At 41.5% G+C, this 25,445-nt stretch overlaps 1 protein-coding gene across 1 annotated transcript; it reads right to left on the bottom strand.

The window, feature by feature from the left end:
- Positions 1–711: 711 nt before the first annotated feature.
- LOC146801924 (matrix metalloproteinase-18-like) lies at positions 712–15,248 on the bottom strand. The gene is made up of 10 exons (XM_085621450.1): positions 15,070–15,248; positions 14,106–14,347; positions 13,857–14,005; positions 13,504–13,629; positions 11,158–11,319; positions 10,779–10,959; positions 8,740–8,873; positions 4,362–4,521; positions 2,252–2,355; positions 712–1,067 (listed from the first exon to the last, which is right to left on the bottom strand). Exons 1-10 carry the CDS (start codon positions 15,172–15,174, stop codon positions 967–969), a joined length of 1,464 nt encoding a protein of 487 aa, XP_085477576.1. The 5' UTR covers positions 15,175–15,248; the 3' UTR covers positions 712–966.
- Positions 15,249–25,445: the final 10,197 nt, after the last annotated feature.

Raw genomic sequence — 25,445 nt, forward strand, 5'->3', positions numbered from 1 at the left:
ACTAGTCCTTTTGGTGGTAAATCGTGAAAAATAATCATGCAAATACATCTCTAGACAGAAAAAAAATGGAGGTGATTCAAGATTATACAACCACTAATGGCCCCATTGCAATTTGCCTGAAGCAGTATCCGCAGGGGGATACTCCTCCGGGCAACTGCATTCGTACCAGTGTGTCCAGGCCCGGAATTGTCGGGTCTGCAGACTCCAGGCCACACAATTCCAAGGCCAGAGACTTCTCAACAGAGTTGCAGGGCTGTGGGCAGCTGTTGTGCTGGTCTATGCCCACTCACATCTTCAGCTGGGGTGAGTAGAAGCATTACCTGAAGTGAAAAGGAACCTGCCCTCCTGCGGCTCCCCACCCCCAGCCACTCAGCACAGGCTAAAGAAAAAGTCCCTGATATGTTTACCACTTGCTTAAGGCAGGTGGTGAATGTTTGCAGATTTGGGCGCATTATTTCTCCTTCCGGAAAGAAAACCATGCGAAATTTTATCTGGTATTCCAGGTTCTGCTATGTTATTCCACATTCTAAGATAATTAACTTGAAATTCACTTTTATTTCACAGTGCAATACCTCTCAGTATTGTTAATTCAGGTACATTATCTCTTCAAAACCTGTCTTCCAAGACAGTGCACGGTATGAAAAGGACATTGTTATGAGCCAATTCTTTTTGACCTTTCAAAGTCAGAAATCATGATGGAGTTATAGTAAATAGATGTGAACTTAAATAGTTTATTGTTCATTGACAAACATATAAATAATATCATCACAAATATAACATATTAATTAAAATATACACTTTCTGAGTATCCTGAATTAAAGAATAAACAGCGTTGTCAGCTTTTACCACTTATTTACTAAAATATGTTCGTGTGCGATTACAAAAATAAAATATGTTCCTGGAGCAATCTTTCACTTTCTGAAGAACAGTCTGCTTTCAGCTGAGAATTCAAACTCGGAGCTTTTCTTAACATCCAAACCAACTGGTGCTCTTGAGCGTGCGCGTGACTTTCTTAGACTTTATGTTGAATTCAAACTGCTTGTGTCCACTGAAGAAATACAAATGTCCTGTGAAAAAAAAAAGTTAAATTATTGTATTGTTCATATCATTGTACAAATCAGTCCTTGAGAACCAGTTCCTTTTTGCCAAACACCAATATTCTAATGCAGTCTGTCAGGAAAGTAAGACCCAGCCCTGACTTCCGGAAAAACTGGAGACGCATGTGTTCAAAATGCACCTTAGCCCCGCCACCATCCCTTTTCGCCTCCATCAAGACCCAGGTGGTCATTTAATTCACTTGTTTGTCTGCTCAAGTCTCCCCTCTCCTCCTGCCTCTTATAGCGCGGCGCTTTATTGTTTTAGGTTTATCGGAATTGCTCTTACACGTGTAGTTAGGTTCACCCTAAACACATTTTGTTAATGAATGAATGAATGAGTTATCCTTAAATAGCCCAATTTAGGAGTAAATCTATGTTTTCCAGTTATCTACAACAACTTTCAGACCTTTACAAATAAAGTTGCCCTTGAGCACACATATATAGTAGTACAGAATCTCCATTAGTGAACATTTTTCTACTTAAATGGTATATCTTTCTGCATTTCTGCATCTGTGGAGTTTTCCACACGATACGGAAGTGAGGAGCTGTGCTAAAAGGAGGTGTGCTGTAAATACCAGAACTAACTCCAAGGAGCAGCTGAGCACTTTTTAGTGAACACCTTTTTTATTTATCACCGCAGTACAGTGTGTGAGGGGCCTCTGCGACCAGTTTATTGAAAGCAGCATCCTTACAGGATTCCTGTCAGGAGTAGCTATGCGCTTTACAAAACGCGTATTCATTCATTCATTCATTCAGGCTATGCTGTTGGTGTGGAGCACAGTGAGACTTTAAGGATAAAATGCATTTAAATGGAGCTTTGCTTATATATTTATTGTTTATAATAGCCAGACCTGCTGTGGTGATGGAGGGTCACCAGTGAGCATCTTTCATCTAAAAACGCCACCCCTCCACGCACACCAAGAATGGCTTTCAGCCACCCTAACCATAGCCCTAGCTTAATCTATAAAGAAAAATGTCTACAATGTATGTCTTGGGTGGGTAAACAGAAAAGCACAAGGAAAGTCATTGTCCAAACCATTTAGTCTCGGAAATAATGCCAGAGATCAGGTGTTCAACATGTTACAACTGCTACTTTTCTATTAAAATGATCACCTTGCCCAATATTTTTATGGTTTACTAGTTGCTCAGCTTACCATTATCTTGAAAAACAGCGTGGATTTTCTTGCCAACTCCTGGGAAGTCATCTTCTATCCGTCGTGGAGAGCCTTTGTCCATGACCCGCTTTGCTTCATCGAAACTAAAGAAGGACATATTTAAAAAAAAGGTGTGATATATCTATCAGGCAATTATATTTCCTGCTGAAAATCAACAATAGTCATAAGTCAGATTAAATACTCCTTTATGTGTATTAACCTACTTTAAAGAATTAAATTGCTGTATATAACTGTAATGTTTACTGACTAGATCATCAATATCACTATGTATTGGCAGTGGCGGCTTGCACAGGTAAGAGTGGTGGATGGGGGTGGGGTGGTGGTAGTCGACAGATAACAGAATAAGTAATATTAAACAAATACATAAATAAAACCACTTACTTTGCGCTCGACACATCGCCGAAGCAGTGATGCGGCGAGGATAAAGTAAGTGGTTTTATTTATTTATTTAATATTACTTATCCTGTCATCTGTCGACTCCTACCACCTCCCACCCCACTGCGCTCCCACCCCACATCACCGCTCTTACTTCTGCGAGCCGCTATTGTGTATTTGCCCATACTTTACTTTTGGACTCAATACTGGGAGGTACAAAACGGAAATAAGAGAGGATAAGAAGTACTAGAAGATGTCTCTGAGGCCAATAATGGTGCAAGTGCACTAATGTGCTCTTTCACCCCTCCCACGCTAAGTTGTCTTAGCTGAAGCAGGTTTAATACGTTCCTGTAGAGATCATTATGGGCTGCATTCAAGCAATCTGGTTGTCTGTCCAGCCATCAACATTCTTTTGAATGGGCTAATTAGGATTTGTTAACTATGGAGGGTGTTAATTTCTGTTAATGTCCCAAAAGTTAAATGAGTGGAAAGGACAATTAACCGTTCCAATGCCTGGTGGCAAGCAGTAGATAATGCCAATATTCTAGCCATTCTGACTTGCTGAACTTAACTACATTTATAAAGGGTGCTACTATAGTCTTAAAGCCGGCCGTAGCGGGCTATACCGGCTATCAGTGGCGGCTCCCCCCTTAGGGCGTGGGGCGTCGTCCCACTGCTTTCTCACAGTGCGAGAAGGCAGAAACATAAACATAAACGGTAAAAACGACCATTTATGTTTCTGCCTTCTTGCATTGCGAGAAAGCAGAAGTGCCTCTGTGCTTGGTTGGGGGCGGGAGGGTGGGCGGTCCTGCTCGAGAGCAGGGGGGGAGTGGCTTGCCCACTGTTGTGGTTACTGACTGTTTGGTCAGCCCTGGAGCTGACCAAACAGCCAGTACCCACAACAGTGGGTAAGAGTCTCCCCCCTGCCCTCGAGCAGGACCGCCCACTCCCTTTTTCTCTATGTAGCGAAAATGTCCCGGCTGGGGCGCTCGCCTGCTGCACCTACCAGCGTTTTGATTGGTGTGCGTAGTGTGTTGCGTAGGGGAGGGAAGCAGGAAGCTGCCTGCTTCCTGCAGCAGGAACACGAGGACTCACCAGTGGCAGGGGAGGACTCCTAACAAAACGATTGAGGTCTTCAATTCTTTTTTAAAAGAATTACAACTGCATTTTTTGGTTAGCAGGGAAACAAAGTTGCAACTGTTCAGGCACTCAGAGCTCGATTCACAAAGATCCTCCGCAGTCGTGATGGAATTTCTGGACTTGTGTCAGAATCTTAGCGGTGAGAAACCGCAGTGCAGAGATTCCATCATGGGTGTGGAGACACCACCATGACTGCGGAGGCTCCTTGTGAATTGGCCCCTCAGTGTTGGACTGCCATTTCAGTCAGTCTGGCCCTGCCAGATGGGTCAGACTGAAAGGGCCAGGGTGTGGGCTATCTTGTTTCGGTCCCTGTCACAATCTACTGGACCAAAACAATGTCCACACATGATTTTTGCAGATGGCCCATCTGGCATTTCCAGGCTGCCAAACTGGCCAAAAGGCTAGTGAACACTACAGCCCCTGGATTTCTACCATCCATTCCTTTCCACTTCAGTAGAAGTTAACTTTGCATATTCTAATAGTCACCATTGACTGTAGCGAGGGAAAAGAAATATGCTGGAAACATCATTTTATGTAACTAAAAAAGAAAACCCTCACCATCGCTTATTCTTACCTCCAGTACTGGTCTCCTATGTAGAAATATGTTTTCTCTGTGCCCTGAAGATGTACGGCTGCGTCAATGTGCGTCACATTTTTGGGGAATCCAAGTTGGTATATGTTTTTCGGGTAACTTGGCAATATGTCAAATCCCTGAAGGGCCCAGTATTTGTGTCCTGTAAAAGCATGAACAATAACGTACATTTATGAGCAACTCTACTTCTAATATGTTTGCAAGGTTCTTTTTAATGCCTAGATTTACCTTAATAATATTTTTTATTTATAAAGCTGTTCAGTTTCTTGGCTTTAAAATACACAAATTCTGTAGCACATAAGGAGGACAATATTAGTGCTAATTTAAGTCAGTTATTGGCTGCAGTTTTGGGCTGACTTGTCTTAAATAGTTGAAAAGTTCAAGCACCAGTATGTCACCACTTCAGATTGTACAACTATGGTTGTTTGTGACTTGCATTTTAAATGAATGTGCTACGTTTAACTGGAAATATGGCACCAGTCATTGACAGTGTATGCTCCCTGCCGTAATGTAAGATCTGGCTCGAAAACCCTGTTGTGGGTCCCCTGCATTCGTTTAACATGCAACGGTGTAAAGGCTTTTTCCTATCTCACCCTGTGTACTGGAACAAGCTTGCTCTCCATGTTCATTCATGTCCAAATTACTGTAAATTTAGGAAACAACTCAAAGCCCACTTATTTTAATCACCCTCATCGACTCTTGATTTTGCTCCTTAACAGCGCCGAGATGCCCTAGGGTGATTTGTGAACTATATCAAGTAAAACTACCATAACAACATAACAAAGACCCCTAAGACATAACACTAAGCAAATAAACAAAACAAAAAAACTAACACAGCCAAAACAGAATACAGCCCAAAATCCCAGTGTAAAACACACAACACATTGTACAAAATGCAGAGATGCAGTACCAAACACAGCAGCCCTAAAAACAATGAAACACCACAACAGCAAACTGCAACATAATAAGTGAGTACAAATATTCTGCTCACGCATTACTGCTAACAAAAATGTTGTTTCGCAATACTGTGGTAAACTTTGTTTACACCCAGCAATGCATCACTTTCCACCAAGGGCACATAATAGTGTCTGTCAAAAATGTTTCGTAATCTGGCCCCAAACGTCTGTCTAACCGCTCATTAACATTCCTGCTCACCCATTTCAACACAAGATTGCCTGAAGTGATGTTCCATCAATGTTTTCAACTTTGTATCTGAAATGTTCACATGCATGTACGAATGAAACCATATGCAGGTTTTTTTATGATATTTTTCCTTAAAGATGCATTATTGTTTGTCAACGGAATATTCCTACATTTGAACTACTCAAATGGAAGGACGTAGGTTTTTTGTTGTGGTCCTAAAATATGTTTTATTATCCAACTGGGGTGCCCTAAGACTTATTAGAACATAGGAATGTTGGGAGCTCAATTGAAAACAATGGAGTGCTCTGGGCTTCTAATGGCTCGTAGAATCCATGAGCACCAACGTTCCAATGTTTGACTTTGTTCACAGCTGTTGCTGTGTACAAAAGCCTCAAGGAACCCAAGGGGATTTAAACCCCCTCGGACTCTGAGATGCGTTTGTTTTTACTAATTAGAATATTCTGCCCTCTTGGGGCGGAATGTCCTAATAGCCTTTGATCCCTCCATTGCGGGCTCTACCGGCCATTAAATGCCCGCTCACCTTCAGCTCGGGCCTTTAACGCTGAAACAGGCCTTTAATCAGTTGCGGCTCCTTGTGGGAGTGCTGCGGGGCGGTGGGGTGGGGCAGGGTGGGGAGTAGTAAACTCCGGTATACGGCCGATCGGAGTTAAGTACATATATAAATTTTAAAAAACTAATTACATTGCGCGCGCTGCAACGCCATCGGCTTTGGAGCGCATGCAAAGTAATTTGTTTTATTTATTTGTTTATGTACTTAACTCCGGTTGGCCGTATGCCGGAGTTTACTACTCCCCACCCTGCCCCTCCCCCACCCCACCGCCCGAGCACTCCCACTAGGAGACGCGACTGCCTTTAATGGCTGGTAGAGCCCGCTACGGTGGGCTGTAAGGCTATAGTGTGATCAGTGAACATTCATAGTATTACATCCTAAGGCTCCATAGCTGGTCTTTCAGTTTTAGTAAGTGAAACACATCATTTGAGGGAATATCACTATTCAGTCATCCCTACACATAACACACTACAAAGATTTTTAGCAGAATCATGCAAATTTCACTTTCTCATTAACTAACACAAACCATTATGAAACTAGACTTTAACCAAATCTCTGCCACCCACAGACAAACATCCTTACAAAGCTAATGAACAAAATCCGCAGTACAGTATGAAAGGAGTGCCCAGATAAAGAAAGACATGCAGTGAAATGCTAATGACCGAAAGCAGACTGCATGAAATTACTTTTATCAACCCACCCCACAGCACACAAATATGTCATTTTTTCAGTATTCATAGGTGTATCTTACTACTAAGAAAATGTGTGTGATAGAGCGCTCTCCAAAACTGAACTATAACTGGGTGCATGAATTATTAGTGCTATTAGAACTCAGTGCACTGGAGCTCACTTCATTCCCCAAGGAGGGATGAAAGGATAATGGAATTGAAACCTTGAGTTCTCCAGGTGGCACCCCGTCAAAAAAAGTATTTTTAGTATGTCTATGTTCAAGACATATATTTCTGAAAATATTCTTGAATGTCGGGGGGGGGGGCGGGGGGTGGGGCCAGAGGTATTACATGTCTGTCATGGATCCTTGTTGCAGCGAAATTGTGGTTGTTGTTTTGTTTGTGTTGAAAAGCTAATAATAAATGTTTCCTATAAAAAAATATATATATTTCTGAAAATATTTGTCTTCATATCTCAGTTTGTTTCTTACTGTGATATGACTTCAAATTGATCCATCTATTCATAATACCAAATATGTGTCCGGAGCACAGTATCATGCTTATCAATGAACTGGCACTGCATGTATGATATTTCATCCCAATAATATCTAATTTGTCTTACATACACTTGAACCTCTGCAGCTGCCCTTGGTATCTTCTCTCGGCCACCTCTCTTTGTTATAGATGGTGTGCTGCTTGTACCAGATATTACAAAAACACTGGTGCAAATAAAATGGGCGAATCGTGTTCACCCCTTATGTTGCTTTGGTAGTAGGAAATTGAGCACACAGTATTTGCTCCAAACTGAAGATCTGTACCAGGACTAAACATGGAGCAAACTGATATCACTCTATTGTTGCTGTTTTGTCTAACAAGAAAGAGATTTCCAAATGTGAACGATGGGACTTAGTCTGAGGCAAAATTAGTTTGTTCCATTTACAAAAAAAAAGCCTTTTCACATGCCTCCTCTCTTATTATCAAATAAACCTTTACCATGATATATGAGCAATACATGCATTATGATTGCTCAGCAGTGGCTCAATAGGTTTCCCTCATTTTTGCCCTGGTACAAACACCTTTCTATGATATATTTGCTCCATTCCATATAATGCACGGGGTGAAATTGTGAAAAATGGGTCACACACGCGGCTGTAATGGTAAACCTCCAGCATACACCTTCATCTATATTTCTTGATTTTAACATTATAATGCCAAAATTATATTGTTCTATTGTGGAATAATTTCATTAGTGTTCTCTTCTTGAAATATATACAACATCATATTCTTTTCCATTTAATGATTTCATCCTTCTCTTAATTAGGTCCCTATAGGGTCACTTCAGTATAGATTGCACCATCGATAATCAGCGATAATTGGTTAGTGCTCATGAAAGGGAGGCTTTCTCACTTCATTTGAAATTATTTAGGTTATGAAATAATGATGTGATTGGCTTTATTTTGCCCTTCAGACAGCTTAAGCCATAGCATTACAAAGACCACCTCAATGAGCCATTTTCTTTTTGTAGTAAGATTGCCCAGTTCTTCTCCTGGATACGATTGTCTATAAGTGTATATGGGCCCAATTCACAAAGGTAGGTATGTGTAGTAAAGTTACGAGTGCGGAGTCTACGACTCTCCAAACTGCGCCCTCTCTGAAGTGAGCAGTCCGGAGATTCCGCCCCTAGGGTGGAGATTCCACCCAGAGTGCGAAGACTCTGCCCTGAGTGCGAGACTCCGCACTCGTAACTTTACTACACGTAAGTTACCTTCATGAATCGAGCTCCATGTAGGTGGCATTTTAGAGCAGGCTGGACATTATCAGATAATAACTAAGGGCGGCCATTTCATAATTTCAGACCAAAGCAGTCTTCTACGTTTAGCTTTTTACCATGGCCTCAATCAAGCAAGATTTAATGTTGCTGTAATCTACTATCATTGAATGCAATGGATGGTTATTAGGGTAAGCTGAATGAACATACCTTTAAAGAGGAGAACTTGGTCTTTCTCTTGGTTTTCATAAGCAGCCTGAATTCCTGATGGCAATGTGGGCCAAAATGTTGAAATTGTTTGATTGATGATCTTTGAGTTCTGGGAGATCTTACGCCAGAAGATGCTGTTTGGAATAACAAGTTTGTGAGTCAATTGGTATGGATAGAAATGTCAATACTACCTAAACAACTGATTATCACAATGCGGTCAATGCATTGCATCCATTTACTCTTTAAGTATGGCTGGTGGAATTGTTAGTGCAATGGGTCTACGTCCTTATCAAAAATATTCACAAATAGGCATTTGGAAGTACTCAGTTCGAAACCCGATACACATCATATAGGAAGTCAATACAATGCAACCAATCTATCTGGCAAACATATTTGATTGTCTCAAAGTCAAGACCAGAGCACTAGAAGAAAATTATTTGTATCTAAAAATCCAAAACAAAGACCAAACACCCCAAACTCTGCTTTTATCTCCTTTTGAGTCTCACGTAATTTCCATATCTGCACTCATGAGGGCCCTTTTTACACATTAACATGTTGTTACCATGATATTACATAATACCTTGTACTTTTAACTATGATATGTATGTTTCCCTTTTTGTGCCATGTCCATTAAGATGGCAATAATGAGATTTATTTGCTCTGCTTACATCTTGTGTGCTCTCCAGGTCACACAGTTTTATTGGGGTTGCACCAAAGTTTGACTTTGGCCAAGAAATTAGATGAAATGTGCCACCTTCTCATTTTGTGTAATACGCTTTACAAATAAGAGATTAATTCTTGCATAAGAAGTGAATTTTGATGATTTTTTTCACTCATGTCTTTTTTGTTCAAGACTTCTCACTCTTGTTTACAGCTTATGAAACCTCCCAAATACTGCAACGTTTTATACAAAATAGCGGAGTTACAGTAGAAAACCTTCAGAATTTTGCACACCCATATCCAACTCTCATGATTGTTTACTTAGGGGCCATATGTACAACCACTGGAAATTGTGACTCGCAATTTGCGTCAAATTGCGAGTCGAAAATTGTGAGTCTAAATTTTCAATGTACAACAGTGTCACAGACACTGTTTGCGATTCCCAATGGGGGTCGCAAATTTTGTGCCTCATCAATATTCATGAGGCACTCGCAATTTGCAACCACGTTGGGAATGGCTGGCCCTCCCAGGTATGGTGGGCTGCTGGGCTCAGCAGACCTCCATGTCTGGGACTGCTTTTAAATAAAGAAAAACGGGATACATTTAAAAAAAGAAAAATGAAACCTTTTCATTTCATTTTTTAAGGGCAGGTAGCGTTCCCTGGGACAACTGTCTGCCCCTAAAAAATATTTTCCCCCTTCATTTGAAAGGGGAAGGCAGGGGACCCCTTCCCATTTGCAAGTGCTTTAGAGGGCGGTAAATTGCGAGTGCTTTGGTACCACAATTGCGGTCGCAAAACATTCTTACATGGTTTGTGAGGTTGCTATTAGAAAGGGAACGCCACTTCCTAATAGCTAGTCGCTAAATACTATTTTGCAAGTCGCTAATTATTTGCGACTCGCAAAACAGTGTTAGTACATGGCCCACAGGATTTTTGCACGTGCAAACTGGTCTGAAACCCATTTTCGCATGCACAAATCCGTCATACGTCTGGCCCCTAGTCTTTCATGCTTCCGAACTTGATATATGAAATACTTCTACATTGGAAATAGTAACACCTATTATTAGCAAATCTTAGTCATGGCAATATATAAAAAGCAAGTCCTGAATATGTGAAATATATTCTTGCCATAAACCGTGCTTCATGGCTCTCTGAGGTAAGGTCTCTTCTATAAAATGATCCTTATAAGATAATAAATACTTAAAACATAATGAAGAAGGACGACATGCTTAAGTTTGCACCATAAATCATATTGCAAATATCTTTCTTTTGGTTAATTATACAACTTTGGTATCTGAAACACTAGCTCCTCATCCAGGACTCATTGTACAAAAAGCACAAAAGTGGAAATCTTTATTTTGCTTGATCAAATATTTACCTGTCTTTGAAAAAGATGATTTCTCCACGCAATGTAGTGATGGCATCATAAACCAGATTGGTATCACAATTGGATAATGTGGTGGAATCTTTCATGGTTGTTGTTTTACTTTGGGCAGTAGTTTGGATGGTAGTTCGGATGGTAGATGGTGTTGTTGTAGGAGGTAGGTGAGGAGATGCTCCTAGTAGGGGAAAAATCGACATTCTTTCTAAAAATCATGATTTTTCTGCAGATCATGTTTATCTTTGCCTACCATACAATCAATCAATACTTGTAGAGCGCGGCTTACCACCCATGAGGCTATCCAGGCGCTGCACACCTATGAGCATGCTTGTTTTTCCATTGAAGCATTCTAGACATAATACTAAGCACAACTTACCATACAGGGCTTGAATCCCATTAACATCATCCTGGGGCAGTCGGTATTGGGATGGATCCGTATAGGAGTAAGTCGGGTACATCAGAGCACTGCGGTCGCTAGAATGAGACAGGCCCAGTGAATGGCCAAATTCATGGGCAGCCACCAGGAATAAGTTGTATCCTGAAAGTAAAAACAAATCACCATTTTAAAAGTGGTGATCCATGCAGTTTATTCAATCACAATAAGGCATCTTTGCAAAATGATCAGTATTAAATAAATCGTTGCATGTACACAGAAGCAACAAAAAACAAAAAAAAACTACACTGAACATAAACTGTAAGTCAACCTTTTTCTGTTAGAAGCACAACAGTCTAGACTTACCAAGGACAGTCAGGTCGACCTGTGCTTTCCCAAACCTGCCAGGACCATCATCTCCCAAGGCCTTTAAGTGATTATTTAGTTCTACATGGCCTGCTGAGCTTTTTCACTTCAGATGCTTTAAAAACAATAAGCAGAGGCAGAGCTTATACTGAGCGTGCCACATCAAAGATGTGCATTGCAATTCATGTCTTCACAAAGCCAGAGGAGCTAAAGGAGTGGCCTCCCAAACTTGCCGTGCACACCAAGGTATATATTTACTTAAATACCTTCCAGTATAAAATACTAGCTTAGACTAACTTTAAAACTATTTTAGACTTGGTATGTGTGCTATGCAGTGCAGTCATGAAAGATTGGGGAAATAGAAGCATTTAATCTCGAGAATGCCATGGTTAAAACAATATCATATTGTGATGCGAAACCCGGTCTACTTTTTGGGAGTTAGGGTTTTGCATCAAAAACCATGGGTGGTTGCTTGGGAATGGCAATGTACAACCCAGGGAATGCATTGATTACTGTGCAGGAAGGTGTACCTTCCTGCACAAAAGTAATCATGCCTACAACGCAAGCACCCTTGCACTATCACACAAGGATGCCCGCGTTGGCGCTAGGGAGCTAAAGGTTCGCCAGCGCAAGGAAAGGATAGGAATGCGCTGTAAAAAGTTAAATACGGTGCATTCCTGACCTTTTCATTTCATGCAGCACAGGAAGGTGGCCTGTTGCATTGCACTGTGTGAAAAATGATAAACATGGGCCAAGATTTGCACTGGAAAGTAAATTCCAAAACAACACTTTACACCAATATGCATCATTTATGTGATGCAAACCCAGCACGAGGTGTTAGAAATGATACCCCGTCCAGTCTACATAATTAATAGCTGAACTCTTTGGTGAGCCAACTAGCAGTTGTGGCAAAATATTATGATATGTAGTATGAGAATTAAATGATCAGTTCTCCCGTAGCAAGCCTAGCTTGCCATTGAAACAGAACAGTGTATAGTATTAGTAAGATTATGCACTTTTCCATAAAATATATTTGCACTGTGTACTAATAAATGTAAACCCTGAGAAAGCACTATTTAGACCATTGAATTTTCTGTCAATACAAATTCACTTCTTTTTTAAGTAATAAAAGTTATGAATATTAGTTTATGCTGTAAAATGTGCCCATTTATAATTTCTGTAGAGGTTACGCTGGTAAATATAACCTATTAATAATTTTCTTATCCTAATAGTCTGTGCTTAATTTGTTAAACAATGAGTGCTGGTGCCCAAAGTCAGTGCAATTAAATGACACATGCTGAGTACCAAGACTGCGTAAGCTTATATCCACCCATTGCCTGTTTAATCCACTACCAGACACTCTCTGTCCCTTTATCTCACTCGTGCAGGTTCCTGCTTACTTGCTTTGTGACAGTTTTCCCGTCTTTCTCTTTCTACATCTTTCTGATTTGTGTTTTTCCCTCTCTTGCTTTTGGGAAATGTCTGATGCTGAAAATAAGTGCCTGTCTCCAACAATGAGTGCTGGCGGACCCCATTGGCAACCACCAGCTCAAATTAAGCATTCCTTATAGTAGATTTTTTGTTTTATGGAATACATGCCACCCACGAAAACTCTGCCTCTCATATTTGATCCCAAATCGTATATCATTAGCGACTCAAAAAGATGCTATGTTGCCCTTCTTTGTCAATCCGTTGCTCTCTAACTGCGTATGTGCTCTACAAACATACACAGCCACACACACACAAGCATACAACTATTTTTCAAAAACACATTTTGCGTTCATTGGAGCAGTTAATTTTCCTGCACTTCATAAAGTGACTGTTCTACTGGAACAAACCTTCGGCTCAGCAGGGTGCTTCAGAGAGATTGCAGATGAAACTTGTTTTTTCTGTTACTTGGAATGCAGTCAGTTCTGCATGTGTGACCCAACCACACATCCTATTAAGGATTAAGGGAATTGTCCTATACTTTGGATCACCTACCAGCTGACCCTGCAGTCCAGGTTTCATCTTCATCAAAGTGAGCATCTCCACCGATTGTATTTCCAGGTGCAAAGGCATGGGCCAGAGTTCCATGAGGTCCATCAAATGGGTAGAAATCACCATGCACTAAAAAAAAAGGAAATCATTCACAAACAGCTGTACTAGTGCTGAGCAGGGACACAAAGAGAAGTATTTAATCAATACATGCACTGATCATTGCATTTAAAGTCTAAAACAAAGGGACGTGTTCTCCTCTGCTAACGTCTTAACTGAAGAAACATACTCCTAAACCTTATCGCCATGAGGTTTGGGTTCCACCACCTGTGTCTGTCAGTATATCCATCTGGTCATACCTCTGGCTCCAAACGAGATCTGGATGTCAGCTGAATCATCAAAGATCCTGGTAAACGTCAATGGGGTCACATCACTCCAGACTTTGAATGCTCTTCGGATCGCCGTATCCACATCACTCTGAGACATATCCGGGGTGTAGTTCAAAATTCTTTTTTTTTTGTTACAAAAGAAAGGAAGTTGCACAATTAGTGGAGACTTTGGAGATTGGGTACAATTATTTCAAAACTACAAATTTGTTGACGTGATACCTGTAGGTCAAAGTGGTTGTTCTCCATGTAGGGCGTCCACCAAAATGGCTGAAGTCTTCAGCATCACTCACTCCGCACCTTGGCCGCTGCATCACTTCCAGCGTGTTGGAATCCAGATTCCCTGTCACCGCCAGCCCAAAGAAAGTCTGCATTTCTTGTATTTTTTCCGAGAATGGGTTGTTCTTCCTTCTTCCAACAGGTTTTCCATCAGTCTTGAGGTTGTAGAACTTCTTTAGATAATTCTAGAAGAGAAGAACAAGTTGTACTCTAGCAAATACTTTCTAAAGATCCAGGAAGGACTTGTGTGCAGGTAGGACTCACTGGCTGGGCACACTTCCTTGTATTTGGTGTCAATGGCGATTCATTTATAATACTGCTGTGAAGGACCAGTACTTTAAGATCATCAAGAAGACATTTTCTCTGCATTTTGAGTCACCTTTACATCGAATGTATTTCAAATAAATTTGTACTAATGGACAATGCAAAATGCAATTTGTGAGCAATTTCAAATGTACATGTTAATATATTGTGCTTGCTGATAATCGACCATGTTTTAAAATTTCATGTACTATTCCGATATTTGCATAGAAGTATTAGAGAACAGCATGGTAAAGGTCTCCATTTCTTTCAGGTATATCAAATCCACCGCAAAAGACAGGCCTCATAGTATTTGTAAAGTGTCTACTAGAGAAAGTGCAAGCACAGATCATTCCCGCAGCGAAGTAATATTGGCCATTGCAACAAACTGCATTTCTGCAATCTGGCTTATATTTTTTGCTTTATTACTTTTGTTTCATGCACTGTATTGCAGACTTTTTGATTAGTCAACAACCTAAAAAAATATATAAATAATTTTCCTGCCACACGTAGCACAGAATTCTAGATCGAGATATTTGAACTCGTCCGCGACGCAGGCAGAAATCTGCAATTCTCGGCTCAAAGACAGAAGACAATTCGGACTCACCTCTGCCAGCTGTTGACTCTCATCCCGGTCTTCGGTTACAGGCGCTGCAGGGAACGCATATGTGTGCAGCGCACACAGGAGCAGCAGCAGCGACAGGGACTTCATTCTTCTCTCCTCCTGGCCCTCCCTCTGCTCAGTGAAAGGTCTCTCTTCGGGTTCTCTGCCTCGCCATCTCTCTGCCCCCTTTTTATACAGTCCCTGTGAGCGCCCCCCAGTCACCTGCATGAGTCACTCGGTACAACTTCCGCCAGGTACAAGTCAAAACACATCCAGAGTGTTACATCATCTGTTTTGGAGTCGACCCCACCACCCCTACACAGTCTTTCGAAAGTGATGTTAGTGAGAGGTCTTCGAGAAATGTTTTATTTTTTTCTCAAAGTATGTCTATCAACTAAATATTAAATTGTGGGAACAAAATAGTTTTGCCAGCTGGAATTACTCCACAAACACCATTCTGACGGTGCGGTCGTGGCACCCATCAGTGGTGCACTGCCGTTGATGTCTTTACGAATATTTGAGCCTATTTTCAAAAAACAATAAATGTAGGTGTTCACTGACAGTGAGCATCACTGCTCCGTTTACTGTTGGCAAAGCCCCTTCCTCCCCCCTACCCTCCACTGTTCAATGATTTGTATAATGCCATTCCCGCGTTTAATTTGTGTGTTTAATTGTTGTTGCGATGAGACCCAGATTAACAACTATTCCAGTGTAATATTGGCTTCAAGAGTTTCTCCCACAGATCCATGGAATTGCAGCATTTCTCCTTCTGAAGTAGATTACCAACAAGTCATGGTTATTAACTAAAAAAAATCAGAGGCATTTGAAATGCATTATGGCTACGATATCGATTTGGTGCGAACTACATATACCTCCTTAATCGCCGCAAATCTCGTTCAATAAATTCAAAAGGGAAGATTTGAAAACAAAAAACGATTTGTCCCCCAAAAATATTTTTTTCACTAAATGAGACCGATTCTTGAAAAAAACCGAAGTAATAGCTGTGTGAAAATAACTACTTAATTTCGTACAACAACAAAAAATAATTTGTTAAAAATAAAGGGGTTTGTAGGTGACAAATCATCGTAGGGCAGAGTAAACACGATAGTTGACGTTGTGACTAATAAACAGATTTTCAATCCAATACACATATTAGAATTTAAGAAAGTAATAAAGACATTCCCTCCAGTCCTACCTAGAAGAAAAATTGATATTCACTAAAGTTCTTGTCAAGCCTACATTTCGCTTTTGAAATATCATACTCGACTGCTTTATAATGCACAATGGAGGCATCTATTTTTGGGCAGAACCATGTGTTTACATGCATTAAGTTTATATGGCACACACCGAGCTGTAAAGTAAAAGAATGATGTACATCATAGAGGTTCATGTGATACATGGTAGCGTAGTAGAGGTAAAAGGAGAAGAAAGGGAGTCCTTCCTTCAGTGAAGAAGTTGGAGGTATCTCCTTGTGCGAGGGCAGATCAGTTGGTGGGCACAGAAGTGGATACCCGCTGATGAGGTCCAGCTTCAGTATCACTTCAAGAAAGGGATGTCTATAGAGTTTGTGGGCAGTGACACAATAACTCATGCCTCACTTTCTAGATGGCACTGTGACATTTGGTTGGACAGATGCAAATGCTTGGGCAAGAACGAATGGTCACTGCAATGATCATTAGTATACAATTCTAAGAAGCTGGTACACCATAGGCTATTCACTAGTAGCCATCGGGTTTCACAAAATATCACAACAGATTCAGATAGGGATGGTACGGGAGTGGGCTGGGCCAAGGAAAGACTGAGTATATTCTGCCTGCGATTCAAAGAAACCACTCTTGGTCTCTGTGGAAAACTATTTTGTTTTGTATGTTCATCTCCATTTTTTGTGAGTGGACCAAGGCTGCTGGTTTTTGATCTCTGCACACTTGTGCACTGCTGTCTTTGTCCCAGCGTATGTGCTCTAACCCATGAACATGATAGAATTTGCTAACTCCTAATTAGGATATTTGACTTTCCAGCAAAGCCATATTATATGGTGCCAGAAAATACACTAATGGCATAGAACAATTAAATATCACCTGTGGACTGCAGTATATGTTGTGGTATCCACTAGACTCACAAAGAAAACATGGCTTCAAGTCTACTTGTGTAGTCTTACCCCAGCACCTTTTAAACCTGCAGGCAAACTTGTCAAAATAACCAATTATGGCCTATTTTTAAATTTTAATAAGTCATCCCGAAATAGGCCTTGCAGCTAACAAGGTAGCTTGCTTACTATTTACCAGTGGTGCATACAAGAACTTAGAGTTGGCATGAACCTACAGTTACCCTGAAGCTATTTTCACGGTGAACGGTGAAGGGTGTAGCTTTGCTTTGAGACATGAAATAAAAATCCTACTATCTTTGGTTTGGGATATGTTAAAGAGATAATTCAATCACTTATTTTTAATGTTTATTAAAATCCAATACACTGGTTAAATCAGATTTTTAATAAATATGTACTAAAAGCAACTTTTAAAAAGTAATACTATGTCTGCCTGTACCTCCAGTGTCTGATTAGCATTTGCCAGCCAGCAGCTAGCCCTGTCAGTGCTTCCCCCTAATGAGGTGTGAAAACGAATCTCAGACCAGAAACAATGGCTTAGGACTTTTGTCAGGAACACTTGAGTGTGAGGTTTATGATGCCTCTCAGCTCAGGAAGAGCAGTTGGGGAGGTTACCGGAACTTCATTAACTTGAAAGGGACCGGAATGAGGCCTGCTAGTTAAGTGTAAAGGGAGACCTAAGCAAGTGCGGCCTTCGTTCCCTGGACCGTCTGTAGGCAGCTTGCAACCAGCCTATTGAGAGGAGGAACTGGTCCCAGAATCAGTTTGATGTAGTAGCAGAGGAGGGATCTGCTCATTTCCTCTAACACAGGCCGGCTGGTGAACCAGCAGCTTCCAAGGACAGAAAAGTCCCAGTGGCAGCTGCTATTTAACACAGGTGGGGTGGGGGGCGAGTCGTGGGGGGAGGGGGAGGGAATGGAAAAAAATCGTTTAACACTTACCTGTGTGCTGCTGCCGCCTCTCAGTGCTCTTCGCCCTCTTCCAGGGCACGAATAGAAAGCACCTAGGCTTCCAGGCTCCTCTAAGCTAATCCAAAGGCTGCATTGCAGCGTTGTGATTGGTCTTAGAATTGTGGTTCGGTGCTCAGATGGGGACAGGGAGCCTGGGCATGTTCTCCACCCAGGCTGAAATGCAGCCGGGTGGAGAACATGCGAAGTGCGCATGACAGTTTAGCCGGCCTGCGATGGCCGGCCAAACCGTCATGTGCACTTAAGAGAGTGCAAACCACTCCTCCTCCAGCGCCTCTGTCACAGCCCTGCCCCTATACAGCTGAGCAACAACGGACAAATAAAATGCTAATAACAATGAGTTATTATTATTTATTCTTTTCCTTTTGGACCTGCTCAGTGGGGTGACTCTCCTCCACCTTAGCGGAGGAGCCGCCCCTGAAAAGTCCTGTGTGATTGGAATTTCCTCAAATTAGTGCACTGAGTAAGCAAACAGTAAGTCAAACAGTATGTGCTCCATAAGTCGGAAGGGATGTCCCTGGGAACTTTTTTCTCATTGGTTAGGAATTATCCTTAAGATTTCCTATCCCACTGGCTGGTGAATCCTACAAAAGTGGTACCTCACTTACAGCTCATCAGAACTCTTCTGAGGCAACAGAAGAAGACGACCTGCTGTCTGTCACCTACTTGGAGACCCGAGGGGCGGCACCTGCTCCCACTTGTCCCCAGGAATGAGAAGTGGACTATAAAGGTTAGTTGGCTGATGCCCTATGTGCCTACAGGGATGCAAGAATCTGCAAGTGGCCTTGTCCCTGGAATGTTCGCTGCTCTGAGAAAACTGCATCTTGATAGGATCCTACTGGTGGCCTCCAATGGAGTATGTCGGATGTCCTGGACCCTAATTTCTATCTGTGAGGTTCTGGAAGCCTTAGAGGAGTCCAAGAGGAACTACTTCAGAAAATCAGAAAAGTCTTAACTTAAATGATTTGTGACATCCAAGACCTCTGGAACATCAGTGGGACCTTAAAGCAAAGGGGCAGATTCAAGATTATTTTAACGGATATAGCTTCAGTCTTGATCACTGGAGCATTTTCAGCTCCATAAAAAAGACTAAGGATGATGGTAGAACACATTGTGTAGTGTTTTGAACTTTTTAATTTTTTTTGGTACTCCTCTATACACACTCTTGCTCTTAAATTAATCCTGTCTGCTCTGTGTCGTAGCTACCAGGGGTCAGCCCAGGTTTATTTATTAAACCTGTATGTTGGACATGACAGGATTTAAGACTTTTTACTTGTAAAGGACTCATATCCTCCCAAACAAATACACCATTTTCTTTCAGCCACCAAAGTAAGATATGTAGACGAGTTGTCTATCCCCTGAAGTGCTCTTATGGCCTAATATTGACACCTTCATAGGACAACCAGGTGCAGAATTCTGATCTTTTTGCTTCTGGACATTCAATGAAATGACTCATGAAAATGAGCACTTGGAAGTCAATTTATGCCTCAGATTCTCTCCATCAATTACATTCTTAAACCTTGTAACTGTACTGAGAACTGCACATAACAGACATTTAAAAAGATGCTAGGCAATTTGTCAGTGCTGGCTGCCATGCTCTTGAGCAAATGAGACAAAGCGAGTTTGTTTTAATGGCAGATATTATTGTGTGCAGGCAGTGGTGAGAGCTATACAGGGCAGCATTTGAGGTAAGCAGAGAATACTCAGGGCCAGATTTACAAATGTTTTGCATCGGGTGTGTGGTGTGTTTTTTAATGCAGTAGATATTCTGCCTCTGGGCATGGAGTTAAGCTGGGTAGACACGTGTAAATGATTCAGTCTCCAGCAACTGCAGTTACCCCAGTGGCAGTGACTCAAATCATTTGTGGAAGGTGATGTGTCACGAGAGGGCCACAGTGTCACTTGTGACACACGTTGTGTGCATCACAGCCCGGGTGCCTAAGAGTAACTCCAACTTTGTCAACAGTAGAATGAATATCACCTAATTGGTGAAGGATTACACGAGTTCACTCCTCTACATTGGTTATATTTTCTTTGGAGAGAGTAATAATGTCGTCAGGTGATGGAAATCAGAAGGCTAATGAGTGCCAGAGCTTCGTTTTAGGGCCTCCCTCCTGTTTAGTGTATTACATGGTCTCTCAAAGCAGTATCATCTTAAGTTCAGCATACATGAATCTGTGGTAGTTTCCTTTTCACAAAAAACCATTTTCTTCGTTTATGTAAGGCTAAGGTATTTATTTAATGCTAGCAACTGGTTCCTTACATTGATGTTTCTGAAAATCCTCAAAGAGCTATCCTGACACGACAACTTAAAAATACATTGTATCTGCCTTGGAAGGATGATAGGTCGGGTCTGCCCACCAGAATACAAACCTTTAATCTTCAGGATACAAAAGAGCTATGTAGTAGGTGCATTTGTCCACTGGGCTGGCTAAACAGTGGTTCGTGCAGAGTCTCCCTATGTCCTTGACTACAGACCCAAGTCTAATATCACAGATTAACTCGTCACTTGAAAAGGTGGCACGAAAAGTAGGACAGGGTCATGAGTTATTTGCCAGATGTGCGTCAAATCTTTCAACGCTCTAACACGAGTTTCACAATAACTTTCCTTCTACGTGTGGCTCCTTTACATTTGAGTGTTATGTCTGTCCGGAGGGACTGGAATGTTCACAACTCTCAAGGAATCCGGAAGCTCCGATTGGGATGCCTGATAAAACTTGTTTTTGAAGACATGCCCTTTTCCGGCCAAGTGACGCATTTAAAAAATCTTTTCCAAAGCCACACAAACTGGAATACAACATATTTTAAGAACTAAGAACATGTTTATATTTCTGCACCAAGCAACATAAATAGGCATTTCATTAAACATAGATGGCTGATTTCCGGTGTCAGTGTGTTTGTACATAGAGAAGCTGTGATAAATCAGTGTGAAACCACAATATAGGAAAACTAGAAAAGCATGCATTGTCATCATTTATTGAAATGGACATGCAACTGCATGGGAAAGTCAGGACAATTTCCGTAACATGATTTATTTTGAAAGTTTTATATTATCGCTTGTATTGTAGCTGCATCTAAATTCTACTGTCCTTTAAGACTGGTAACGCCGGATTCTTATCTTATCTTACCATCTCTTAAGAATCCTCGGCCGACTGGACCTTTTTCTCTGCTGTGAAGTGTAAAGGCGAGAAATCAATCCATCCAAACAAGATCAATAAACCAAACAAGTAATACTCTAAAGAATCAATAACTCCGAATTAAGTTTAGGGGGTTTATTACAAAGCCAAAAATAACTGGACTTACAAGCACCTCATGACGAGGTTAAGAGAGTACATGGGAACTAATACAAAGTTTAATCTACGCAGCAACTTAATTCGATGAAGCATAAAAAGAATAATGAACTCTAAGAATATCAAGCAAAGGATAACTGCTCCAATATCTAAATCAGTCTTCATGGATACCTATAAATAAATTGATTAGTCTGTCCCTACACTAACACTAAAGTGACATCCCTGCATAGCATTTCCCAAGGCAAGATTGGAAAAAGGTGTCAGCTCGTGAAGACTTCCTAAGAAGTATAATCACATTGTAGGGGTCAGTAGCCAAAGCTACCAAGCTTGCTCTAAGTCTCCCTCCTCAATATCGATCTCTTCCTTCCCTCATCTGCTCCTTCTCTCCCTCACCTCCCTCAGGGCACTATCCCTAATACAAAATGCACAACATGGAAGACCCGTCTTCGTTAAACCTCTTCTGCTGGACACCTCCTGGAGGTAACTTTCCATCGAAACCTGTACTTCATCCAATAATGGTTGAAACGTCCTTGAGTCTCAGACTCCCTCAGCGCAGAAAGTAGCATCTTCCAAATTATCAGCATTCCTGGAGACTCATGTAGCAAACGCTCCTCCATACATAACTCCTAAAACAAAAGGTTAGTCTTAGCTAACGAGGATGATGTCCTTGCACCTGTAACAGAACCTGAGAAAGGAAAATCCTTCCCTGCACATGAAATTCGCTGACTACCTCCATATGAGAGCCTTCCCAGGAAAGTAAATCTCGGCCTGCACAATTCAGCTAACATAGGAAACGCGTGTAGGCCTTTTCATAGGAAAACATAGACATTCAGTTAGACCTCTATACATCAAAACTTCACACATTAATAAACGTTGCATCTGTAAGCACTATATTTCATTATATTCAGTATATAAGTAATCAGTCCTACAAGTGCATACTTTAATATTGTGCACGTTTAAATCTAATGCATTACTTTTCACACACATTAATTCACTAGGCACTTTACGATAGGCAGCTTCATTTTAAAAATCATGAACTCTTTTGACTAACACTAATTATATCGCTAACGTTACATTCACATTATACATTGACTCTTTGTTACAGCCCACCGGCAGGGCCTCAGAAGAACACTGACTCAGCGCATTACGACGAACAAAACTTGAGGGAACTACATTTCCCAGAAGCCTCGGCGCAACGACGTCAATGACTTCATGACGCGCGTGAGACATTTAGTCTTAAACGCATCCAGGGCAGTAGGACGCTGCCGCTTACTTTTTCCAGAAGGAGTCGCGCTGAGTGAAGAGGATGGTAAGGGTGCAAATGCACCGACCTTGTTGATTCCTCCACTGTGCTCTTGTCAGCGCCATGCTCCGATTCCTTTAGTGGCTGTGTGGGGGTCAAACCTTAACCTGGTGTTGCTCCATTTGACGGAACCATTTGCCGGTTCCTTGCGGACCACACATTTTCTTTGGAGCCCCAGTTCCGTTACTCTCGCGGAGAAGAGAGGTGAATCTTGTTCCTGGACGTCACACTTTGGCTTGCCTATGTAACTCTTGGTGGTGGTGGGGGAACAAGCACTCAAAACTCGTATTTCCTGTTGGCGAGCGATTAGTAGCTCTTGCAGGGAAAACGCCTATTGTTTCCTCTAAAGGGCAGGATTGCCCAACTCGTCTCTTTTCCCTGTTGGCGAGCAACCCATAGCTCTTGCAGAGAAAAGATAAGTATTGATTTCTTTGTATACAAAACTCTTATTTTATACGCACCTCCAAGAACTACTGGTGACATTGCTATATCAAGTTTCTTTTGGCATACAATTGCTGTTACCCAGTAGATCAGTCTAAGACTCATTGGAATTGCTGGCTGGATAGGGTTCTTCTTTGAGATTGTGGAATGCGTACACTGGTCATGTAATTCATGCTGATTCCTTTATATATATCCAATAGCAGGGGTATAGCGAGTGAGCAAGAGGACGGCTCTTCCACACCCCTGTTTCAGTCTACAGGAAAGTTGTATAGGTAGGTAGCACTAACCTGTGTTCGAATCTCTATCTGATGTTGAACGTGCCTTGCAAGTACTTACCATGGTATTCTTTCTGCAGAGCTAACAGCATGTCTCCATGTGTGTGACTACTCCCAGAATCAGCGGAGAAGATATTTCTTTCTTTACAGGTACTAATTTTTGTTAGGGCAGACCCTCCTTAGTAAGGGTTAGTTAGGGGAAAGGAAGATCACTGTGTACTACTGCTATTTGCTTATAGTTGTTTTGGTTGTCATTCCAGGTCTCCCTCCCTGCTGTCCCCTTCCTACCCTTCCCCCGCTTGACCACTCCATTGAGTCTGTGTATACTAATTCAGACCGTGGTGGTGTCGAGAGGTGGACCATTACTTGCAACGTTCGATCCTGAGGATTCCAGGCCACGACACTCTTCTAATGATCATCTGTTAATCAACATAAGGATATATTTGGATGCAGACTATATGTGACTATGATGCACCCCTACAATTTTCAAAACCTCATGGCGCTCTATTAGTTCCCCCTTTGATGACCCGTGTCATCATCAATACCATAAATACCTGGAGAAAGAACCGACCTAAACAGAGCTCGTAGCCATTCTCCCCTGTCGGAATTTCTCTAGATTGTTAATATTCTGATAGTGACTGTCCTGCAGTCTAGCAATCGTTATCTCTTGTTCCCTAAGGGACCTTTCAACTTGGTTCGACTTGTACCACTGATAAGCTCTGGCAAAGCTCCACAAGCAAACCACACATACCACTATGATAATGATGGACTTCAGAATGGAACAAAGAATGCCCTTTCCCAAGTTTGAAAACCAATTCCCCACACTGCCAAATCCTTTCCCAACTTTTTCCCAAACACCCTCTTCAGTCAGATCCTGGATCTCATGATGGATCACAGTGGTTTTGCTTATATACTTCTTCAGATCTTTGCTGTTATCTTGCATATAAGTACAGCACTCTTGAACCTTCAACATTTTTCGGACTCCGCCCTCTTTTGCCAGTGAGACATCTAATGCAAGATGGTTCTGCATCACCATCGTCCTTATCGACAACATCTCTCCATCCACAAGTATCAACGACTTAGCTGTATACATTGAAAACTCGTCAACAACAGTAGCCAATCTCCTAATCTTCACATCATTCAGAATCACTCCCAGAGTTGGTATCACTGCTCCAAAGATATCTCCAATCACTGCTCCCGCACTCACACCTCTTCTCACTCTAGAGTGCTTTTCATCTTCCAGAAGCTCTAATTCCTCTGCATGGTAAATCTTGGGAAAAATGAATCCTAAATAACAAGTTCCATACCAATTTGCAGGCAATCTCACATAAGCATTCTTTCCGCGCACATAATGTACTGTTGGCACCACCTGCACCAAACCCTGCAGAAAATCCTTTGTAGACGCTTCTATGGTGAAAACATGATCACACGTACTTTGTCCCACATAAATCTTATCATAATAGGTCTGTAAACGTTTCACACACAGCTTCCCCTTCTGCACCAAGTCCAATGTTATAGGGCCATATCTCCCCTTTGCTGTGTGAGATCTCTCCTCCGCAGTCCACTCTACTGGACTTTCCCCAGTATCTCGTGTTTGTGTTAACTGTCTATATATATCTTCTACTTGATCTACAAATTTCTTCTCTACTTCAGTTAATGAGCAAGTCAAATTGTGTCTATGGGCATATGCTATATCTAATGTTGAAGTCGGTATGAAATACTTCCCAATCCTGTCCTCCTGCTTGTAATAATCATACTTATTCAAATGCTTGTAAGCTGGTACCTCTGAAAGCACTGCATCGTAATTCGATAAGAAGTACTCATAATGACCTCTCTCATAAAACATACTAAACAACATACTACATGAAATTCCATGCGTCAGTGGAAGATGGTGATATTTAATCCCCTCGTTCACTGAGACAGGCAACTGCATACACACATAACAATATTTCGCATCCATCGCCTCCACATATTCATATAACAGCTTGGCATATGCAT

Source organism: Triturus cristatus, chromosome 8 (assembly GCF_964204655.1).
Source record: "Triturus cristatus chromosome 8, aTriCri1.1, whole genome shotgun sequence".
In the NCBI taxonomy this organism is placed as follows: domain Eukaryota; kingdom Metazoa; phylum Chordata; class Amphibia; order Caudata; family Salamandridae; genus Triturus; species Triturus cristatus.